Source organism: Kogia breviceps, chromosome 10, assembly GCF_026419965.1.
Source record: "Kogia breviceps isolate mKogBre1 chromosome 10, mKogBre1 haplotype 1, whole genome shotgun sequence".
Lineage (NCBI taxonomy): Eukaryota > Metazoa > Chordata > Mammalia > Artiodactyla > Physeteridae > Kogia > Kogia breviceps.
The window spans coordinates 34,517,637-34,537,165 of NC_081319.1; the positions used below are offsets into that span (position 1 = coordinate 34,517,637).

A 19,529-nucleotide genomic window follows, 5' to 3' on the forward strand; every position below is an offset into this window, starting at 1 on the left:
AAATCCTAAAATCATAAAATACTGTTGTTAAATTTTTTGACTCCAGGAAAAAAAAAAAAAAAAGGTGTTTTATAAATTCCATCTGCCTAAGTTTTTACAGGTTGAGGATTTGGGAGTTTGGTTGTATCAGGCTCTGTTATCATTCTTTGCTTTTGTTTCTCAAAGGGGGAATAACAGACAGTATCATCTGTGCCTCACCGGACACCTGGAAGGGAAAGGACCTCCTTAAAATCCCTCATGAGCTGTACCAGCCCTGCCCTTTTCCTTCTCCAGACCTGGAGTCCTCACAGGTGCAGCAGCTAGGTGCTGCCCACCGGGCTGTCCCCAGGCCCCCTGAGAGCCACAGCTCAGGGGAGCGAGACCACTGGGAGTGTGAGATCAAACCCAAGCCGAGGCCAGCCAATCTGCGCCACGCCGTGGCCACCATCATCATCACAGGGGTGGTGTGTGGGATCGTGTGTCTCATGATGTTGGCGGCTGCCATTTATGGCTGCACCTATGCAGCTATTACCGCCCAGTACCATGGGGGATGCTTGGCTCAGATCAATGAGCCTGCGAAGACAGAAGGAAAAGAGCTGTTTGACAGCTCAACGGCCTGAGAGCTTTCATCTCAAATAGGGATGCTCATTATAGGCCAGAAGAAAGTTTCTGAGTAGGGCTGATGGTTCACTGTTACTGCTTCATTTTCTTTTTCCACAAGAAAAAAAAAAAAAAAAAAAGGTGTGTCTATGAAAAAAGACAATATTCCTGGGAAGAAATTTATGTTGAGATTTTTTTTTAAAGTACCATAGTTGAAACAGAGATGATTACTTGTGCTCTGTGCCTGAGAAGTTATGACAATAGTCTATGTGGGGAAGGCTGTCCACAGAGAAAGGGAAGATACATCTCTTTTGAGGTACTCTTCCCTGCATTTAGTTGCCTTTACAGGGCAGCAGAAATACAAACACGCGTGCCAGCATTCCTGGCAGCTTCATGGTCCACTGGAAAACTGCCCAATTTTGAGTGCCTGGTAAGAAGTTGGCAATCTTACCCAATGGGCACTGAGTGCTTCTGTAGTCCAAGTTCATGATAGATCGGTGATACTTTTAGATTTTAGGTATGTTATGTATTTAGCAAAAGAGTCTGTTGGTTGGGAATTTTGTAGCTTGCCACAAGAGTCAGATTATATTTAATTTTCTAAATCAGAAAACCATTTGGGGCTTTCTAGGCCACAGAAGAAGAAGAAGGCTCCATGACTGGATAATAGGACTCAGGCCCAGGGTCTGGGGAAGTTTTCTGATGCAAGGGGTAAATAACATATAAACAAACACAAAGAGGAGGGGGTGGCGGAATTCGAGGCACATACTACCCAAAGGCCATATCCACCAGGCGATTGGAACCTTCCATTTATAACTCTCACAGCAGGAATGAATTTAGGGTGGGCTGAGAGCGAGATAATGGCTTATGTGTATCTGTATCTACGTACATAGTGTGCAGAGTGCATAGGCTTGTTCAACCACACCCACACATAAACATACTCAGAGCAATCAGTTTACCCACTAATGAAATGCAGCCGTGGCAGGGTGGAAGCCAGCAGCTGTTGACCACCACCCAGATTGTCTACTCAACACTCTGAGATAGGAAGTCAGAGGAAGTCTGAAGAGAGTGGGAATTATCAAGAGGCTGGAGATACGTGGGAGCAGCCGTCCTGAACGTTATTTAGGCTGGGGTTTAAAAAAATCAGGTGTGGCTTGCTTGACTCCACAGACACGGTCCTGAAGAGCTGCATGCAAAGGAAATTTTTGTAAATTGAATCATCATTTTAATGCAGTAGGGGAGCTCGCTATTTAAAGGAACCTTTCATGGAATCTTTCTGTAATGGCAATAATTGGCTCCAGATTTATGTATTTTGTAAATCTGCATTTTCTCATGCTAGGATTTCTTAACGTAGAATCTACCTGCTCTCTCTCTCTCTCATGATATCCCATCTCATACTTAGTCACCTGTTAGTATTAAAATCATTTTACACAGAGGAGTTAAGGACTTGGCAAAAGCAAAGAATAGCAAATACAGGGCAAGCTGTCCCTCCAGAGGCCTTGACAGACATCATTAATCAATCCCAGCACTCCTCCCTGAGCCCTGATGTACCACAGATGCCTTCTTAAGACAGCACTGTAAGGCAACCAGAACTAATCAACTGGAATTGGTTCAAAGGATAAAACATATTTGTCATTCAGGGTACTGGTCCTATATTCACTCTTTCAGGCCATGTAAAAGTTGCTTGGATCCTAAATCAGCAGTCCATTCCATGAACTGGCATGTGAATGGACAGTCCATTCAGCCTGGAATATTGTTATTCTGTCTGATGTGGCCAAAGCCTTGCCCAACAGTATAGAGGCCAAGGGAAAGATGGATGAACCTACCCTAGCCTACCCTGCAGGACACAGAGGCCATCTATACCTGCTCACAGTGCTTCACAACTAGTGTGGGCTGCCCACCACCCACAAGTTAAAGATGGGCCATCTCTCTGGAGCAGCAATTTTGCTAAATGATTCTTCTGGGGGAAAAAGTATAAATTTGATGTTAATTTTTTCTCAGTATTAAAATAAACCTTGGTACGTTAAAGAGTAGTTTGAAAAATTAGCATGGATTTTAAGATCAAAAAGAGATTCCAGAGAAAGTCAGCTGCTGCATCAGCTCCATCCCAAGCCTGGTGCCTCCTTTCTGCTCTGCTTCGTGCACCACTTCAGTGGGCAAGACTGAGCATCTGGTCTAAGGTTGTAGGGATTACCTTCCAGGTGGAAAAAAAAAATCTTCCTTTCCCTTGCCCTGGACCATGAGTCCTTGGCCAAGAAAGCACTGTGAGAAAGGAAATTGAGAAGATCTTTTTATACATCGTCCTCATTTCACCAAATGTTTCTGGAGTTCGTACTATGTACCAGGCATGGTGAGAGGTGTTCTCGTGAACTTTCATGTAATCTTAGCAACCATGCTGTGAGATACTTGAACAGATATTACATAAGCTGGGAACTACTGAGGCCAACCACAGTGCCTCTTCTCATTGCTGTGATTTAAGACATGCAGTGCACTGTGCTCTGCCGGAGGCCTGGTGACTGTGCAGGTCAATCCTGTCCCCCTGGCCACAGTGATAACATGACAGAGCTTCCAATCCACCGCTGAAAATCCTGAAAGTGGTTAGAATCCTCACTCCTCAACATCCACGTCCTATTAGATTTCTAAGCACAGAGGATAACTCAGCCAAACAGATTCCTGCTTTATGAGAAGTCTTTAAGGAGAATGATTAAAATGATGTCTTCATGTATTCAGATTTCTATCTTTTGCCTATAGTCACCACAAAGAGCAGTTAACGATGAAAATAATTACCCTAAAATGTCAACAATTCTCTTAGCACAGAAAAATATAAATCAAATTGTTTAGATTAACAATTCAGCATTATCATTTGTTAATACGAGAAATGAAATGTTTTCTCTGTTAAAAACATCACAGATGAAAGACCCAATTTGTAGGGTATTCTGTGAGAACCACAAATTATCTTTCACAACCACTACAGCTCATGAGGGGTAATTTGCAAACGCCTCATAGATTATTTTCAGCTGTTTATTGCTGCTGTCATATTTATAAATTCCCCTATAAACACGCCCTTCCATCAAAGAGTCATAGAGCCTTACTGAAGGAATACTGTGAACAAATATCAACACTTAGTGTTGATTGTTTCTGAGAAAATCATGTAAAATATAGTTTCTTCATTATATTTAGCAGAACAGGATCACTATTTTTGCTTTGCCAGAGATCACAAATTCACAATAGCAGGACTCAACAGACATGAGGCATATAGAGAGGGCATAGGAGGAATTTCTGCCACAGAGATCGTGGAGAAAGAAGACCTAGTGTCAAATCTATACCTGGAAAGCTTTTAAAATTAAGGCAAAAATCCTTGACCCTGTGGGAACAATCTTGTGCTCCAGATGATAATATGCCCACAGACAACTGGGTATTTTATTTTTTTCTTATAAAAATGGAAGACTGAAAAGTGAATCACAGGATTTCCTCCTGAAGGTTCATGAAAATCAAATCTCATTACTCAAGTTAACCGGGTTACCCCAGAAATATCACACTCTTCTTAGATCCAAAATATCAAAGGAAGTGGCTCAATTTCTAAAATGATCTATCCATAGCACCCATTATCATAATTATACAACTGTTAGAAACCTATAACTTTCTATCACAGATCAGGAAATAACTGTTTTCACTTGGGTCAAACCCACCAGTGTATCCATTGCTAAATGCTATTAGACAGAAACCTACCAGCAAATGATATTCCAACCTCACATGGCATCACTAGGGTGTGGTTTATATGCACAACTTCAGGGAACTATCCTGCTTTCCCTTGTGATGAAAATTATTTATTTATTTATTTATTTGTGCTCAAAATGCAATAAAATCTCAAAGAAACCTCCCTCCCATTGGGAGAAGCAGCTTTCTAATCCCTCACTTTCTTCTCAGATTCCTGACTGAAGTATCCACACCTACTTTTCACTCCAACAACATTGAGTACTCATTTGGATGGATAGGATGTGACCCAGTTTCAAAGACTCATCAAGAAGAGCCAGAAAAAGAAAAAGAGGATTGGGAGTTGTTGGGAAGGTCCTTGGAGAGCATTTAGTCTAGGTCTCGCAAATTTCAGAATAGCTATGACCAGCCTCCCTACCTGTTTCAGACATTGCTAATAGATCATTGCAAACTTATCTACTGAGGCAGCTGGCCTCAGAATCCTTTTTAATCTGTTTTCTAGGTACCTACTCCTGATCAACTGGAGTCGACTTATGAGGCTAAACCTATTTGCTACCCTCATATAGCTCCATATTCTGATTTTACAAACAGGAATTGGAAGCATGGAAAAGGAAAGGAATTATCCCAAAATCGCACAGATAATTAATTGCACACCTGATAAACTCAGTTTGCAGGAGCATGGGGTTAGAATGTATAATACAACCCAACCGCTGCCATTCTTCATTCATTCTGGTGAAACACAATAAGAAGACTATGGAATTATTATATTAACTACTTGGAAAAGAACAATTATAGCACCACCATCAACATTTATTGAACACCCAGTTTTGTGCCAGTTGTTTTCAGTGTAGTATTTTCATTTTCCTCTAAGTCTCAAATTAACCAAAAATGTGAGCATTTTACTGCCACATGACAGATGAAGATACATAATCATTGGGTTTGGGTAGCTTGTTCAAGGTCATATCATTAATTAGTGGAGTAGGAATTTGAATGAAGGATACATGGGTTTCTTCTTATGCCTCTATCTACTTTTTAGTATATTCAATATTATCCATAATAAATGTTTAAAAAAACAGAATGACTCCAAAGTTTTTAGACTGAATAACCAGATAACTAGAATGACTTAAGTGTGGAATCGATTGCATTTGATGGGCCTATTTGAGAGGCAGGGACACTGAGTAGTCAAGGGAGAGTCAAGCGAGAGAGGTCTGGCTTGGGAATCACCAGCTCGTGAATGGTGTTTAAAGCCTTGAGAGTGGACTGGAATCCTGGGCCCTCCGACATGTACAATCAGGAGATGAACAAAATCAGCAAAGGAGGCTTAGGAGGGTGGGCAGTGAGGTAGGCAAAGAATCAAGTAAAGAGGTTTGCCAGGATAACGTGATCAGCTTGGTCAAGTGCTGCTCACAGACCAAGAAAAATGAACATCTGAAGTTCAATTTTGGATTTGGTAATGTAGGAGCTACAGGTAACCTTGATGACAAATGATTCACTGTGGATGAAACCTGGTTGGAGTGGGTTCCAGAAAGCATGAAAGAGAGGGAGTGAGAAGAACATAAAAAATGAGAAATAACACAAATAAAATAATTTGATAACAAAAATAATTTTGGCTTAAAAAACCTGACTATATCAGCAAAAATCTGGAAGTTGATAGATGAAGGCTAGTGAAGTAAAAGCATATAAAATGCCCATGCACTATGTTTTCACTCTGAACTTCCTTTTTATGTTTTAAGACAAATGTATACTCCAGTCTGCCTGAGCCTGGTCACATATAATTTGGCCTTGAAGTAGGAATGACATTCAGACACTGATCTTGACCTTGTGCAGATCTTTTCACCCAGAATAGAAGGTGGGAGCTCTTGGGGAGTGCAAAGTGTGGGAGGCCATTGGAATAAAAGGCCTTTGATCAGCACTGTCCCTTTCCCACCACAGACTGGCAAAAGCATTTTCCATGAGCAAGAGTCCACTGACTGACTGTCAAAGCATTTATGCTGCAGCCTCTGGTCATGCCCCCTCTTCCCAGGGAGGGGAAATGTACGTCAGCTCTTTTATCCTCTCTCGCCCTTCACTTAGCCTGAGTCATATATATTCTAATCTTCACCGAGATCAAAATCCCACTAAGGTCACTAGGAGATTTGCCTGGATAAGGGTGGCTAAATAAATCCCCAAATCTCTCATGAGCCATGTTGGGGGGAAAAAAGTATCCCAGAAACTGTTTTCTACCAAAGCATGAGAAGGATTTCCAATGTTCTAACAAGCATTATGCTGATTACACTGTTCAAATGTTTATAAACTAGAGCGAAGATTAAGCAAATCACTCTCTTTACTGACAGGGAGAGCATATATTTTAGAAAGCTCAGGATCTTTGATTGGAATTTCTCTGTAACCACATATATAAAAACACTAGGCATGGGGCTTCCCTGGTGGCGCAGTGGTTGGGAGTCCGCCTGCCGATGCAGGGGATGCGGGTTCGTGCCCCGGTCCGGGAGGATCCCGCGTGCCGCGGGGCGGCTGGGCCCGTGAGCCGTGGCCGCTGAGCCTGCGCGTCCGGAGCCTGTGCCCCGCAATGGGAGAGGCCACGGCAGTGAGAGGCCCGCATGCCACAAAAAAAAAAAAAAAAAAAAAAAAAACACTAGGCACAATGATGAATACCTTCTGATACAGGAAGTTCTGTCTTTAACATCTACTTACACAGCCTCTGATTTAAATATTCCCTTCATTTTCATAAGATAAAAAGATGATGAAATAAGTGAGTGAACAAATTAGCATTTTAGGTGTTTTTTAAAAAAAATGGACTGTGACATATTTTTATCTAAAGCAGGAGTTGGCAAACGTTTTCTGTAAAGAGTCAGGCAGTAAATATTTTTGGTTTTTTAGTCTATGTGCTCTCTATCCAACATTATTTACAAAAACAGCTGGTAGATACCTGACAAGGTACTTGTATCCAGCTTATATAAAGAACTTATATCTCAACAATAAAAAGACAAATAACCTAATTATAGGCAAAAGATCTGAACAGACATTTCCCCAATGAAGATATGCAAGTAGCTGACAAGCACATGAGAAGACGCTCAGTGTAGTTAGTTATTAGGGAAATACAAATCACTTCACGCCTACTAGGATGGCTAAAGTAAAAAAGATAGAAAATAGTAAGCATTGGTAAGGATGTGGAAAAATTGGAAGCCTCATATGTTGCTGGTGGGATTGTAAAAAGGTGCTGCCACTTTGGAAAACAGCTTGTCTGTTCTACAAAATATAAAACCTAGAGTTACCATATGACCCAACAATTCTATTCCAACTCCTACCCAGGAGAAATTAAGACATATATCTGCACAAAAACTTGTACATGAATGTTCATATCAGCATTATTAATAATAGTTTAAAAGTGGGAATAACCCAAATGTTTATTAACTGATAAATGGATAAATAGGATGCTATACATACATACAATGGGATATCATTTGGCAGTTTAAAAAGCCAGAGTAGTGACTTCCCTCATGGTCCAGTGGTTAAGACCTCCCTTCCAATGCAGGGGGTACGGGTTCGATCCCTGGTCAAAGATCCCACATGCTGCCCTCATGGCCAAATAAATAAATAAAATAGAAAAAAAAAAAAAAAGCCAGAGGACTGATCCTTGCTACAACATGGATGAATCTTGAAAACATTAAGCTCGGTGAAAGAAGCGAATAACAAAAGGCCACATGTTGTATGATTCCATTTATCTGCAATGTCCAGAATAGGCAAATCCACAGAGACAGAAAGTAGATTAGTGGGTTTCCTGGGGCTGGAGAGGGGAGTGGGATATCAAGAATGAAAGGGTGTGCATGTGGGAGGGGGAGGGGGGTTTGGGGGGGATGTGAAATTGTTCTAAATTTACATTGTAGAGATTGTTGCACAACCTGCAAAATACCAAAACCCAATAAACTGTACACTTGAAATGGTGAATTTAATAGTATGTGAAATATATCTCAATAAAACTCTAAAAGAAGGACACAGGTAGCATCCTAGATTTGCTCCTATGGGCTACAGTTTGTCAACCTCTGTTCTAAGGAATAGGTACATGAACGTGTAAGCTTCAAAGTTTTACTATGAAACATTTCAAGATACTATAATGACATTCCCTATGCAAGTTTTTCACAGGGGACAGCACATGGCAATAAGCACTGACTAATGAGAGGTGGTGGGTGTAACATCCATCACTCTTACCAATGGTAACAGCAGCAATAATAATTTAGCAGCTAACCATTACTGAGCACTCAACTATAAGCATTCACCAAGCACTTTATTTATATGAATTCATTTATTTCTCTCAAAAGGAACCAGAGGGGTCCCCCCCAAAGCCAGACTGAATCTGGATGCAAGACATACTCCATTATTGGTTAATTCTTCTCCTTTTCTGTGGTGATGAAACAAATCTCCATCTTTAGAAACGAGGCTGTTAGAAATCCAACCAAAGCACCAATCAACCTTGTTTTACAAATGTGAAAACTCAATCCCAGAGCAAGAGGGGAGAAATGGCCCTGTACTCACTCCTAAATCCTTGGCTTACATTAGGGTTAATGTCCAAATCCTACTATGACCTCAGAAAGAGGAGTCTTGCCGATACAGAACTCGAAAACCAGGTATAAGGACCTGTAACTCCAAAATTCTGCAGCTGATTTTGGGGTGGAGAATGTGTTGGGGCTTTTGATAAGGTTTATAAAAGGACAGTGGCTCATGGGAGTGAGTGTCCTGGAGAGTTAGCCCAGAAGATCCAGTTTCTCAAAACTCTGGGCTATTTTTATTTCTGGAGCAATGATCCTCAGTGTGCCCTGTCACTGGCTACCGCAGTATGCAGAGCAGCTGTTCTATGTGGCCAACTCTAACTCAGATTCTGTTGCAGACTTGAAATACAGCATAATTGGTAGCTACATCACTAATCCATTGCTATGAAGTTTGCTGTTGTCATTCCTACCGGCCTTGACCTCCTTTTGTCCCTTCACTGCACCCACCAGTCAACTTAAAAAAGCAAATGTCAAATATATGAAAAGCCCCACCTCATACCTGACATTTAGAGCAAAGACTTGCCTTGGGTTCCTCACCTCCCCCTGGGGCATCTGCCCATCTACCCATCAGTTGCGCGTTTAGATCCTAGTAAATACCACCCAAACCTGAGAAACTCATTTGTGTCTCACAGAGTCCATCTAAACACAACATGTATGGGGGATCTCATTCAATATTCCTGGAATCTTGTTCCCTCTGCCTGGAATGCTCTTCCCACAGATCTTCGGATAATGGCTGTATCTCATCATTGCGGTGTCTGCTCATGTCACCTTCTCGGGGAGGCCTCCTCTGAGCCCCCATCCTCCCCCAATCTGGAGAAACATTGCCTCTGTCACAAGCAAGTATGAACATGAGTGTTCTTCCCTGCCTTTGCTACTGCCAACCACACTTCATTTTCTACAGAGCATTAGCCACTACCGGAAATTCCCCCTCCCTCCCTCCCTTCTGCCTTTCTTCCTCCCATTCGTGCCACACTTGTCTGTTGTCTATACCTCCCACACAAATGGAGGCTCCCCTCCACTGGCAGCAACTTAGCTGGAATTGGTCTTCACTGGGCAGCTGCCACCCCAGCCTCAGGGCGGGGATGCCAACAGTGCCCTCTCACTGTATGAATCAACATCCCCTGACTCGCTCCAAAATGCCCTCTGGGGTGCTTGTTCTCAGTTGTATCCTCAGCATTAGGTACATAGTCGATGCTATATATATATATTCATTGAATTATTAAATTAGAAAATGAAGAAATGAAACATCTTTTTGTAAATGAGCCTATAAGGGAAAACACTGAATTTGAAAGCACCAAGAATTGAAGTTTGTCTGTCAGTTTAATCCAGCATTTCTCAATCTCACCTCTACTGACATTTTGGACTAGACAATCCTTTGTTGTTGGGGGGCTGTCCTGTGCCTTGTAGGATGTTTGGCAGCATGCCTGGCCTCTACCCACTGGATGCCAGTAGCTCCCCTCCTAACCAGTCGTGACAATCAAAAATGTTTCCAGATGTTGCCAAATGTCTCCTGGGGGTCAAAACTGCTCCTGGTTGAGAACAACTAATCTAAGCAGTAAGTATTAATTTCTGCTATGATAAAACATTCCCTTTGCTCAGATCTACAAACTAGAAGTTTATCCATGTAGACTTGACACATAATTCCTAAATACTACTTAACTCATATATACCAAATATATGAAATCCCACCAAAGGAATGTTGATAAGCTGAATATTTGCCAGAACATTTTGGCAACATTATTTACCGAATTCTAAGGAAAGCCGTATATTAAATAGTACACTCAGTTTAAACAGCATGCACCTGACAATAGCTAATGGTCATTGATGTTAACTCTTTCTTAATATCTGGTTAAAATGAGATCCTTTGTCCTAATATCAAGCATCCCCCTTCATTACACTGCCCAGAATTATGCAAATGAGACCATTTAACCCACATTTTCCAATTTCCCCCAGTGAATGGATCTAATGTGGTATGTGTTCCCTGCAAAGGAACAGACTGTCACATCAGAGCCCCCCCAATTTTACTAGTAATCATTAAATTTTATACTTAAAACAGGTGAATTTTTGGTATGTAAATCATATCTCAATAAATCTGTTAAAATATTAATTTCTATAACCAATGCCTCTAATGCATATAATCTCTGTTGCTGATCAGATTAACTATTCTAAGCATCAGGTTAGATGCTTGGACATCAGAAAAGACATCTGCTGATGCAGGGACAACTTACTGGGCTAACACGGTTGCCACTAGGAATGGACACTAAACAGTTCTTCCACTCCTTAAAATATCCATATTGGTCTGTATCATTTTACTATCGTGTGGATTGCAGTTTTAGCTGCTGAGTGACTCTCTTAGAGTTTTGGTCAAGTACTGTGTTCCTACTGTTTGGTCAGTAAACTGTGCAAGTGTATGTACCTACAGAGAGCAAGTACATATGAAACCCATCTTTCTCAAGTCACTTAGTCAGTATTTTGACATATTTACCACATCAGCCCTCACATTTGGCACTAGGAATAAAAAGGTAATTGGGATGGTCCTTGCCTCTGGAGAGTTTACAATTTATTCAAGAAATGAAACTAGAACACCTTAGAAGAGATTTTAGATTTTGATATGCTAAAATTTACATTTTAAAGCAAATGCAAATAATTCAGAATTTATTACCTAGTACTTAAAAAATTCAGAAATATGAACTTCTTATCAAAAATTGAGATTAAGTATTTTGTATTTGTCAGAGCGAGAGTCTAGAAGGAGAATATAGAAGGTCAGACAAACACCCCAAGGAGGGGAAGAAATTCCCTGCATGGTTATACCTTCCAACTTGGCTCAATTCCTCCCCTCAATGCATTTCTTTTCTTCTCCAGGTCATTTCCACCCTAGCATGATGGAAACAGTGTCTATGACTCTTGTTCTATTGGGCCTGGTCTCTCCATTGAGAGTAAAGTGGAGAATTAACACCATGATCTAGGTAATTGATGGAACTCTCAAGTCAATGACAACTAAGTCAGGGCAAATAGGTTTCTGCAAGTTCAATTCAATTTATAGAATCCTCATTGAGGGTGCACTATGCTCCAGGGACTCCATCGGGTTATGCTGTGAAGGACAGAAGATGAAAAGTATGAAGTCTTTGACCTTTAGGAGCTACTAGATGACTGTTCAGCTTTTCAATTCACTTGTCCTGTGTAGACATAGCTTTAAAAATAGCTGCTATTTTAAAGTTCTCTGGTGGGGAGGGACAGGGGGCTGTAGGAGGAACTGTTATTTACAGGGCCCGGTTATTATTCATTTGTATCTAGAGTGCTGGCAAAAGCACGAGGTCAGGAAATATTTATTGAATAAGTGAGTGAGTGAATGCATAGGTATACTGCCAACTTGAAGATAAAAGTGGGCCACCTCAAATCCTAGCAATTTTATACTTCCGCATATCCAGATATTTTCTTGTTTGTTTTCTCATTTTATCCCCAAATCAACCCAGAGTAAGGTGAGGGAAATAATAATCCCAACCCTATTTCAAATAGAACTTCAGGGACCCAAGACCACACATTTAGCAAGTTATAGAGTAAGTGACAAACCTACATGGACCTTACAGTCCCAGGCTTGCATCTCCAATAACAACAGAAAAATGGATTAGGGGCCTGACACACACAGCAGGTTCCAGGGCTCTGAAGAGACTTGGTGGGCCAAAGAGAAAGTCATACCACTTCTTCCTTTGCAGTGGGAAAGCAATTAAGCAAATTTAGCATGCTAGTGGCAGCTGGAGAGTTGGCAAGTTCCTCAAGAGAAGGACTGTAAGCAATGTCATAGGCCAAGAAGATGTATGGGGCCCATTTATGCACAGAGGCTGACGTATAAATGGGATCTGGCCCAGTCTGACTGACTGCCCTTTCTTCAAAGATGTCATTGACAGATGACTATCCGAATGTTTTTGTTTGGAAAAAAAAACAAGAAAAAAAAGAGAGAAAGAAGAGAATAACACACACACACACACACACACACACACACACACACACACACACACACACACACACACACACACACACACTACAAAACCAAAACAAGAAACTTTCTATCCCAAACAAACATATGTAGCCAATGAACATGAGAACACCAGACCAGATCTGGGAGCAGTGCAGGCTTTTCAAAGTAATCCTTGATAATAAACTACAAAATTGTACACCTTTCCTTTTAGGTAAATTTCAATTTAACACAAGGATTTCATTGAAACCCCAAATTACTGCCAGTTGACTGTATCCCATCTGCTGTTGGAAATACACTGGTGGGGGAAAAGCCTGCACACCTATTCATCTTCACCTGCCAAAACAAGGTTTCTTCCCCAATTAAAATGGGCTTTTAAATTTTAGAGTAGTAAACAATGTCTACTTAATTTGTGGAGAATACACAGAAGAAAGTGACCTAACCTAATTACCCAGTGACATGATGGGTGAGTCAGAGTCAATGAAATTTGGGGGAAGTTCTGAAGAGGACTCTCTGCTTTTGGAGACATAAAGGTCCTTTTGAAGTCATTGCCTTCACAGTGCTGCATCCATGTCAGCCTTCAAGATCAAAACTGAGCAATTCTGTTTTATCTTATGTCTATAAGACCCACTTTAAAAAAGAAGATTAATAATCATCAGATTTAGAAGGTAAGGACTAAATACAGTTCCTTGGATAACCTTGTTTCTTTGTCTTGCTCTGTAATTATCTTCTGAAAATGGGCACCAGTTGACACATATTGAGTAGTACTAAACAGGAATATTTCTCTTCCACCCACTCAGGGTGGGCCAACCATGTCTCATGACTTGCCTGTGGTCTCTGGCCAACTGTAAAACTCAATAGTAGACAAGCACACCATTTGGAAAAGTTATGGTCTTCTCCACACTGGAGACACAGTGCCCAGGCTGAGTCCATGTTTTGCCCATACTCAGCCAAATAGACATTTATGAAATATAAGCCATTTGGAAACATCTGAGCACACAGTTTGTAAACTTGGACAGATGGGGCTAGGATGGGCACAGTGATCTTAGGGCCAAAACAGAGCATCCTTCATGATGACTTAATGAGAAATTCAAGGAAAAGGTTTTAGAAAGAAATTTCAAACAGACCGATAGTTTGGTTCAGAACATGTCGTTATCAGCTGTTGCATGTGGCCCCAACTCCAGGGAGATAACATGCCTCCAGAACTAGCTGGCTGGGTCAGCCTGGAGGCAAGTAAGGCTGACCTTTAAGCAAAAATAAATCTTGCTGAGTTAAATGATCCTGTCTCCTATTTTCCTCAAGGAACATGAGACAGTAAGAATAGCAGCCCTGAATTTTCACAGTCCTTATCTCCTGGCTGATTAGTTATAGGTCTGCATAGTTCAAGATGAGCTTACAGGTCGGACACATAAGACTGTCTTCCTTGCTATACCCAAAAACCCAGGAATAACCAAGGCATAACTGTCCCCAAATTTTCAATCCCTCCTAATGTATGAGAATACAATTATGATGTATAGGCTATATCAGAAATAAAGTGGGGGAGAAAAAGGAATATTTCCTAGCCAAAGAACAACCACTTCAAACATGTCTGATCCATTTGAATTCCTTCCCACAAATATTCACAGTGTGTGGAGCCACCACAGAAGCTGATGTTCAAGATCACCCTACAGTACAACTTACTGAGAGAGGCTACTGAAAACAAAATGGCTCCCTTTGGTAAATCTAGCTAATATCAGGATGATACTTGGAATGTCTCACCCATCCGTCAACCAAAGGCTCCAACAATTATTTATCAGAAATGGACAGTGTGCCAGACACGCTCTTAGGCTCCATTTTCTCAGCAGCTGTCCTCAAAAGAGGGCTTGTGGCAGCTTCTGGTCCTTTAGGCCAAATGCCACCAGTGAAAGCCGCCAGCCAGCCACAAAAATCTAGTGACACTCCTGAGAGTGAGAGAGATGGGAAAAGCCAGAGACAGGGTTTCTTTGACAATTCAAGACTCAATCATAAAATGTTTTGGCTTTCTCCTGGTCCCAAACCCAGCACCTATAGATACATCTAACTCTAATCACTCAGGGGGATTAGGGTGATGAAAATCTCACGCTCTCCAGAGAGGTGCACATTTCAGCTTGTATTTGCCTAAAACAAAGACACAATTTCCTTGTATGGCCCCTGTTATCCTAATGACATAGAAGTGGAAGATCTGGAGCTTACTTTAAGTGTTCATGGCACCTACTGTGAAAAAATGATCTTCTGCACGTACCGACAATTTCTTACTGGCTCAGAGTTTAAGAATAAAATCCTGGGAAATATTTCTGCTTTTACATCAAATTCAACCAGCTGTCAGAGCCCTGGATTGGAGGAGATGACGCTAAGATGAAGAGGAAGTAGTTTTTAATGTTTTTTACCTTTCAAAGCCAAGTTTCTGATACGTGGAAGTAGTTGACAAATGATGAATGGACACCATGTTTACTTTATATTCATTGATTGAAATCCATCATTTACCTGCCACCACAGGAGACTTCCGTTCATCCAGGAGCTGGATGGAGGTACTTGCTGTTACCACATTGCTTTTGTTGACTGTTCCTGTAAGAAGAAACAAAACAAAACACGATGACAAAAATGAAGATAGTCATAGAGCTTATGTTAAGAGAGTGATGGTACTGGTTTGCAGTCACCAGTTCTGCAGACTGTGCTGGGGCTTGCTTCCCAGAACTCCGAGCTGGTCGGCCCTGTTGGGCGATAGGTGCTAGGTTGGCGGTCCTCTCAGCTGAAGGAATCACTGCACCAAGTTATGACCACACCCAATAGGTAATGTCCAGCCGCTTCACTCAAAATTATTAACCACCATGGAGGGACCATATTTTAAAAAATTTGTGGTTACTAATATCAGTGTTTACTTGTGTCAGTTTTCATATTTATATTGCCTTTCTAAATATAGCCATGGAGAGCTGCTTGAGATAAAGTTTTGAAATTATTTTACAGTGAGTTGAGAACTTTAGCTCTGATTTGTTGGTTAAAACTTTACTGATCTCTAAAATTCTAATTTCAAGCCAGGTTTTTCTGAACAAAACCATTCTAAACAGGGATAGAGCTGGAATGCAATCCTTACCCCAAACTCTTATTAATGTGATAACAATATGGTATTAGTATAAAGAGATTTTTAATTACTAACAATGTTTCTAATACTCATGAATTAAAAGACGCTGAGCACAAATTCTTAAGGCCCATAGTTAATAATTTTTAGTCCAGTGCCTGCCTTTTAAAAGGTTCAATGAATGTGAGCTGAATGGAATCCAATTGAATTTAGAATCAGGGAGAAGGCAGATCTGAATCTGAATACACTTATGACCAAAGCAATTAAGAATTTTCTGGCCCGAGTCTAAGTTGTAATAAAAACCGGCTTCTTTTCCAGTGTGTACAGGTATTCAACACACAGGAGAAAAAAACGAGGGAGAGCTCTACCACAACACCTGCATGTCGTGATTTTTAACATTTTCTCCAAATCTAAAGGGGCCATGAAATCTCCTAAGATATTATGTCATCCATAACTTTACCATGAACAAGGTAAATTCCTTTTTTATTATGCGATTTCATTGAAAGTTCAGTGAACACCCCAACTGCCAAAAACCAATTAGACAACAGCCTTAATTAATCAGAATTTTTTCCCAGACATAATTCTTTGTAGGAAAAATGGTGAATAATAACAAAGAAAACTGACACGAGGAGCCATCTCACACACACACACACACACACACACACACACACACACACACGCACACACAGCACTTCTGGGAGAGGCTCTCATTACCCATAGCTCCTCCTCTCTGTCCAGTATTGGGAAAAAGCCCTTCTGGATAATCTGATGGCTCCTGTCCAGATCTAGCAAGCTAAGTTCTATTTTTTTCTGTAGAAGACTACGAAAAAGAAAGTACCATGAGACTGCATGATAAAAGAATACATTATTATTGATAGGTTTGCAGTAGAATTAGAAAGTCCACTGTCTCTTAGTTGATATTTTCAGCAATGAAATGTGATACAGATAAACACATAAAGAAAGAGCCTTAGTACCTGGAAATTTATATTTGAGAACACATGTATGTGCATGGCCATGGGTAAACATAGGCCTGTCACCACAGGAGTACAGACTCCAAGAATCTTGGTCCTTAAAGGAACCTAACTGATAATCACCTCTAAAACCCCACCTCGGGAGGGAATTTCTACAATAACACTTGGCCTTTCCTTGAATATCTTCATTAATGAGGGACCCTCTTCCTAATGAGTCCATTTAAATAATTATTAGACAACTCTTGTCAACATATCTTCCACAAATTTTGAAAGCCTTATTTCTAAAGATGTTTTCATTCACGGAAATGAGCAAGTGCCAAAACTCAGGGAGGGGCTTTGACACTAAGCGTTAGAGAGTCTCCATTAGGGTTGACTTGGGAATGCTTGCAAGAGATTAATACAAAAGGCCCTAATATAAAACATAAGTATATACTGAACTGCCCAGAGCAATCCAAGTTTATAGAACTATGTCTTATTCATCTCTGAAGTTTCTACAATGCACGGTACAGAGCCTTACACAGAATGAGCACCAAAAATAGCAGATGCATGAGACAAGAAAAAGCCAAGGACAATTGAAAAGATTTTCCAGTTTGTCTTGCTTCTAAAACTGGTTGAAATAAGGTAATGTTCAGTTCTTTTTTGGCGGGAGGTGACCTTAGTTTTTTTTGTAATATCGTAAAACCTTAAGACTGGAGGAATCATTGGCTTCGTGCCTCTCATTGGTCACTGCAGCTCCCTGTCAGGAGAACATGAGGCTATAGGAAATCTTAGTCCTTACTCTTGCGTGTTGATTTAAATCAGTTCTGATGGGGAATTGTGGGCCTCCAGAGTGATCTGACTTGCTGATGGTTCTGGCAAAGGATGTTATGGCTGCATGAATTTTCTATAATTAGGGCCATGATCACATTTTAGATTAAAAAAAAAATCTATTAAGAAGTTTGTATTCAAATTCCACATGGTACAAGATAACAGTCCTGCTTCCTGACATGCTTTTAACACAGTCTGGTTAAGTTAAAGCTTCCTTTTATTTGGAGCAGCAACACTTATGGAACTGGTCACTGGTTCAGAGCTAGGCCAATATTCAACATTGGCTCTCAAGACTGAATTTGGCTCCCTTAGCATCCAGGCTGCTCCCTCATACTCTGCACGCAATGCCCAGGCCAGCAGGACCAAAGGGACAGAGCCAGCCTCCAACAACGGCACCCACCTGTGCTGAATGGGATCGAATAGACAAAGCTCCCTGGAATCTGCTCAGCGGCTCTTCGGTACCAGAGAGGGAAATGGTCTGCATTAAAGATGTTCTCCTTGTCTCCAGCTTTCAGGAAGTCCCTTGAAATAGAAAAGAGTAAGAAGAGCACGGCACCACTCAGCAAGGAAAAGCCAGACACAAGTGTATGCCAGCAGCTTTTGTTGGGTAAAAATAGTGTTGGCTTTTAGAACCCCAACCTGCTTTCATTAGTACAGAGAGGACCTGTGTAACATTGTGTACCCCAGATTACTCAGAAATATCTTGTAGAGTCCTGGCAGTCAGACTCCAGTGGGTGAAATGATTTTTCCTAGTATATCTAGTGAACTAATAGTCTTAGCATCTGAAGCAAGCAAACAAAGCCTCCAGAAATCACACCAGAAGACCAAAGGTAGTCAGAAAGCTTTGTCTTGCCTTAAAATCCAAACACATAGATACATATCCTTGAGAGGATCAACATCTTAGGTAGATCTCTCTCTTCTTATAAAAAGGGGAAAGGAGGTAAAATGGGTCCACAAGGGGATCTTTGCTTCTTTCCTTCCCTTCCTACCCTCCAGCCAAACAGGACTGTTCTTACTTCTCGATACTAGGGGCTGTTGTGGTCTTGGGTGAGACAGGTCTAGGTTTTAGGCAGAGCTGAATGATCTTGGGTGAGTTACTTGGCTTAGTTACTGAGTCTCTGAGCCCCATTTGTTCATCTACAAAGTGGGAATAATAATATTATACTTACCACGATACTATCAGAATAACATAACACCATGTGTGAAGGGGCTAAGTAAACTGAAAGTGGCTCACACAAATATATGGGATTCTTTTTTTTTTTTTTTTTTCGGTACGCGGGCCTCTCACTGTTGTGGCCTCTCCCGTTGCGGAGCACAGGCTCCGGACGCGCAGGCTCAGCGGCCATGGCTCACGGGCCCAGCCGCTCTGCGACATGTGGGTTCTTCCCGGACCGGGGCACGAACCCGTGTCCCCTGCATCGGCAGGCGGACTCTCAACTCCTGCGCCACCAGGGAAGCCCAATATATGGGATTCTTAAAGCCCAAGACTTTCTTTCATTCTCTATGGTTTAAATGGAAGCTGTGAAGTGGTAATTTCTTAGACTTAGAACTGTCCTAGGACTGACTTTGGACTTAGGAGGAGAGCAGTAACCATACGGTGGAGGCTGACATCACAGGTTGCTATGTGTGCTAGTACACGTGCTCCAAAAGGCCACACTGAAAGCACAGGATACATTAATATTAGGGACGGTGGCAGGTTACAGAGGTCATGAACTATAATGGATCTAATTCCAAAAGCAGGTGGTGGGGACAGGAGATAGAATCTCAGTGTAGGAGCCTGATGATAGTATAGCTCTAGGATGGGAACGTTATATTATCCAGACCTATCACCAATACTTTGAACTCTTCCT

General features: G+C 41.2%; 2 protein-coding genes across 5 annotated transcripts in view; one reads left to right on the plus strand and one right to left on the minus strand.

Annotated features, from left to right (window-relative positions):
* Positions 1-599, plus strand: part of LRTM1 (leucine rich repeats and transmembrane domains 1) — a 33,240-nt gene extending 32,641 nt beyond the window's left edge. Inside the window, exon 3 of the mRNA XM_067043077.1 lies at positions 166-599. Coding sequence (XP_066899178.1) covers positions 166-599 — 434 coding nt within the window. The remainder of the gene's footprint in view (positions 1-165) is intronic.
* CACNA2D3 (calcium voltage-gated channel auxiliary subunit alpha2delta 3) overlaps positions 1-19,529 on the minus strand; it is an 808,785-nt gene that overhangs the window by 134,156 nt on the left and 655,100 nt on the right. For all 4 annotated transcript variants that reach the window (XM_067043906.1, XM_067043907.1, XM_067043905.1 and 1 more), the window contains 2 exons: positions 18,080-18,201; positions 15,310-15,390 (listed from right to left, as the gene is read on the minus strand). In XM_067043906.1, coding sequence (XP_066900007.1) covers positions 15,310-15,390; positions 18,080-18,201 — 203 coding nt within the window. The remainder of the gene's footprint in view (positions 1-15,309; positions 15,391-18,079; positions 18,202-19,529) is intronic.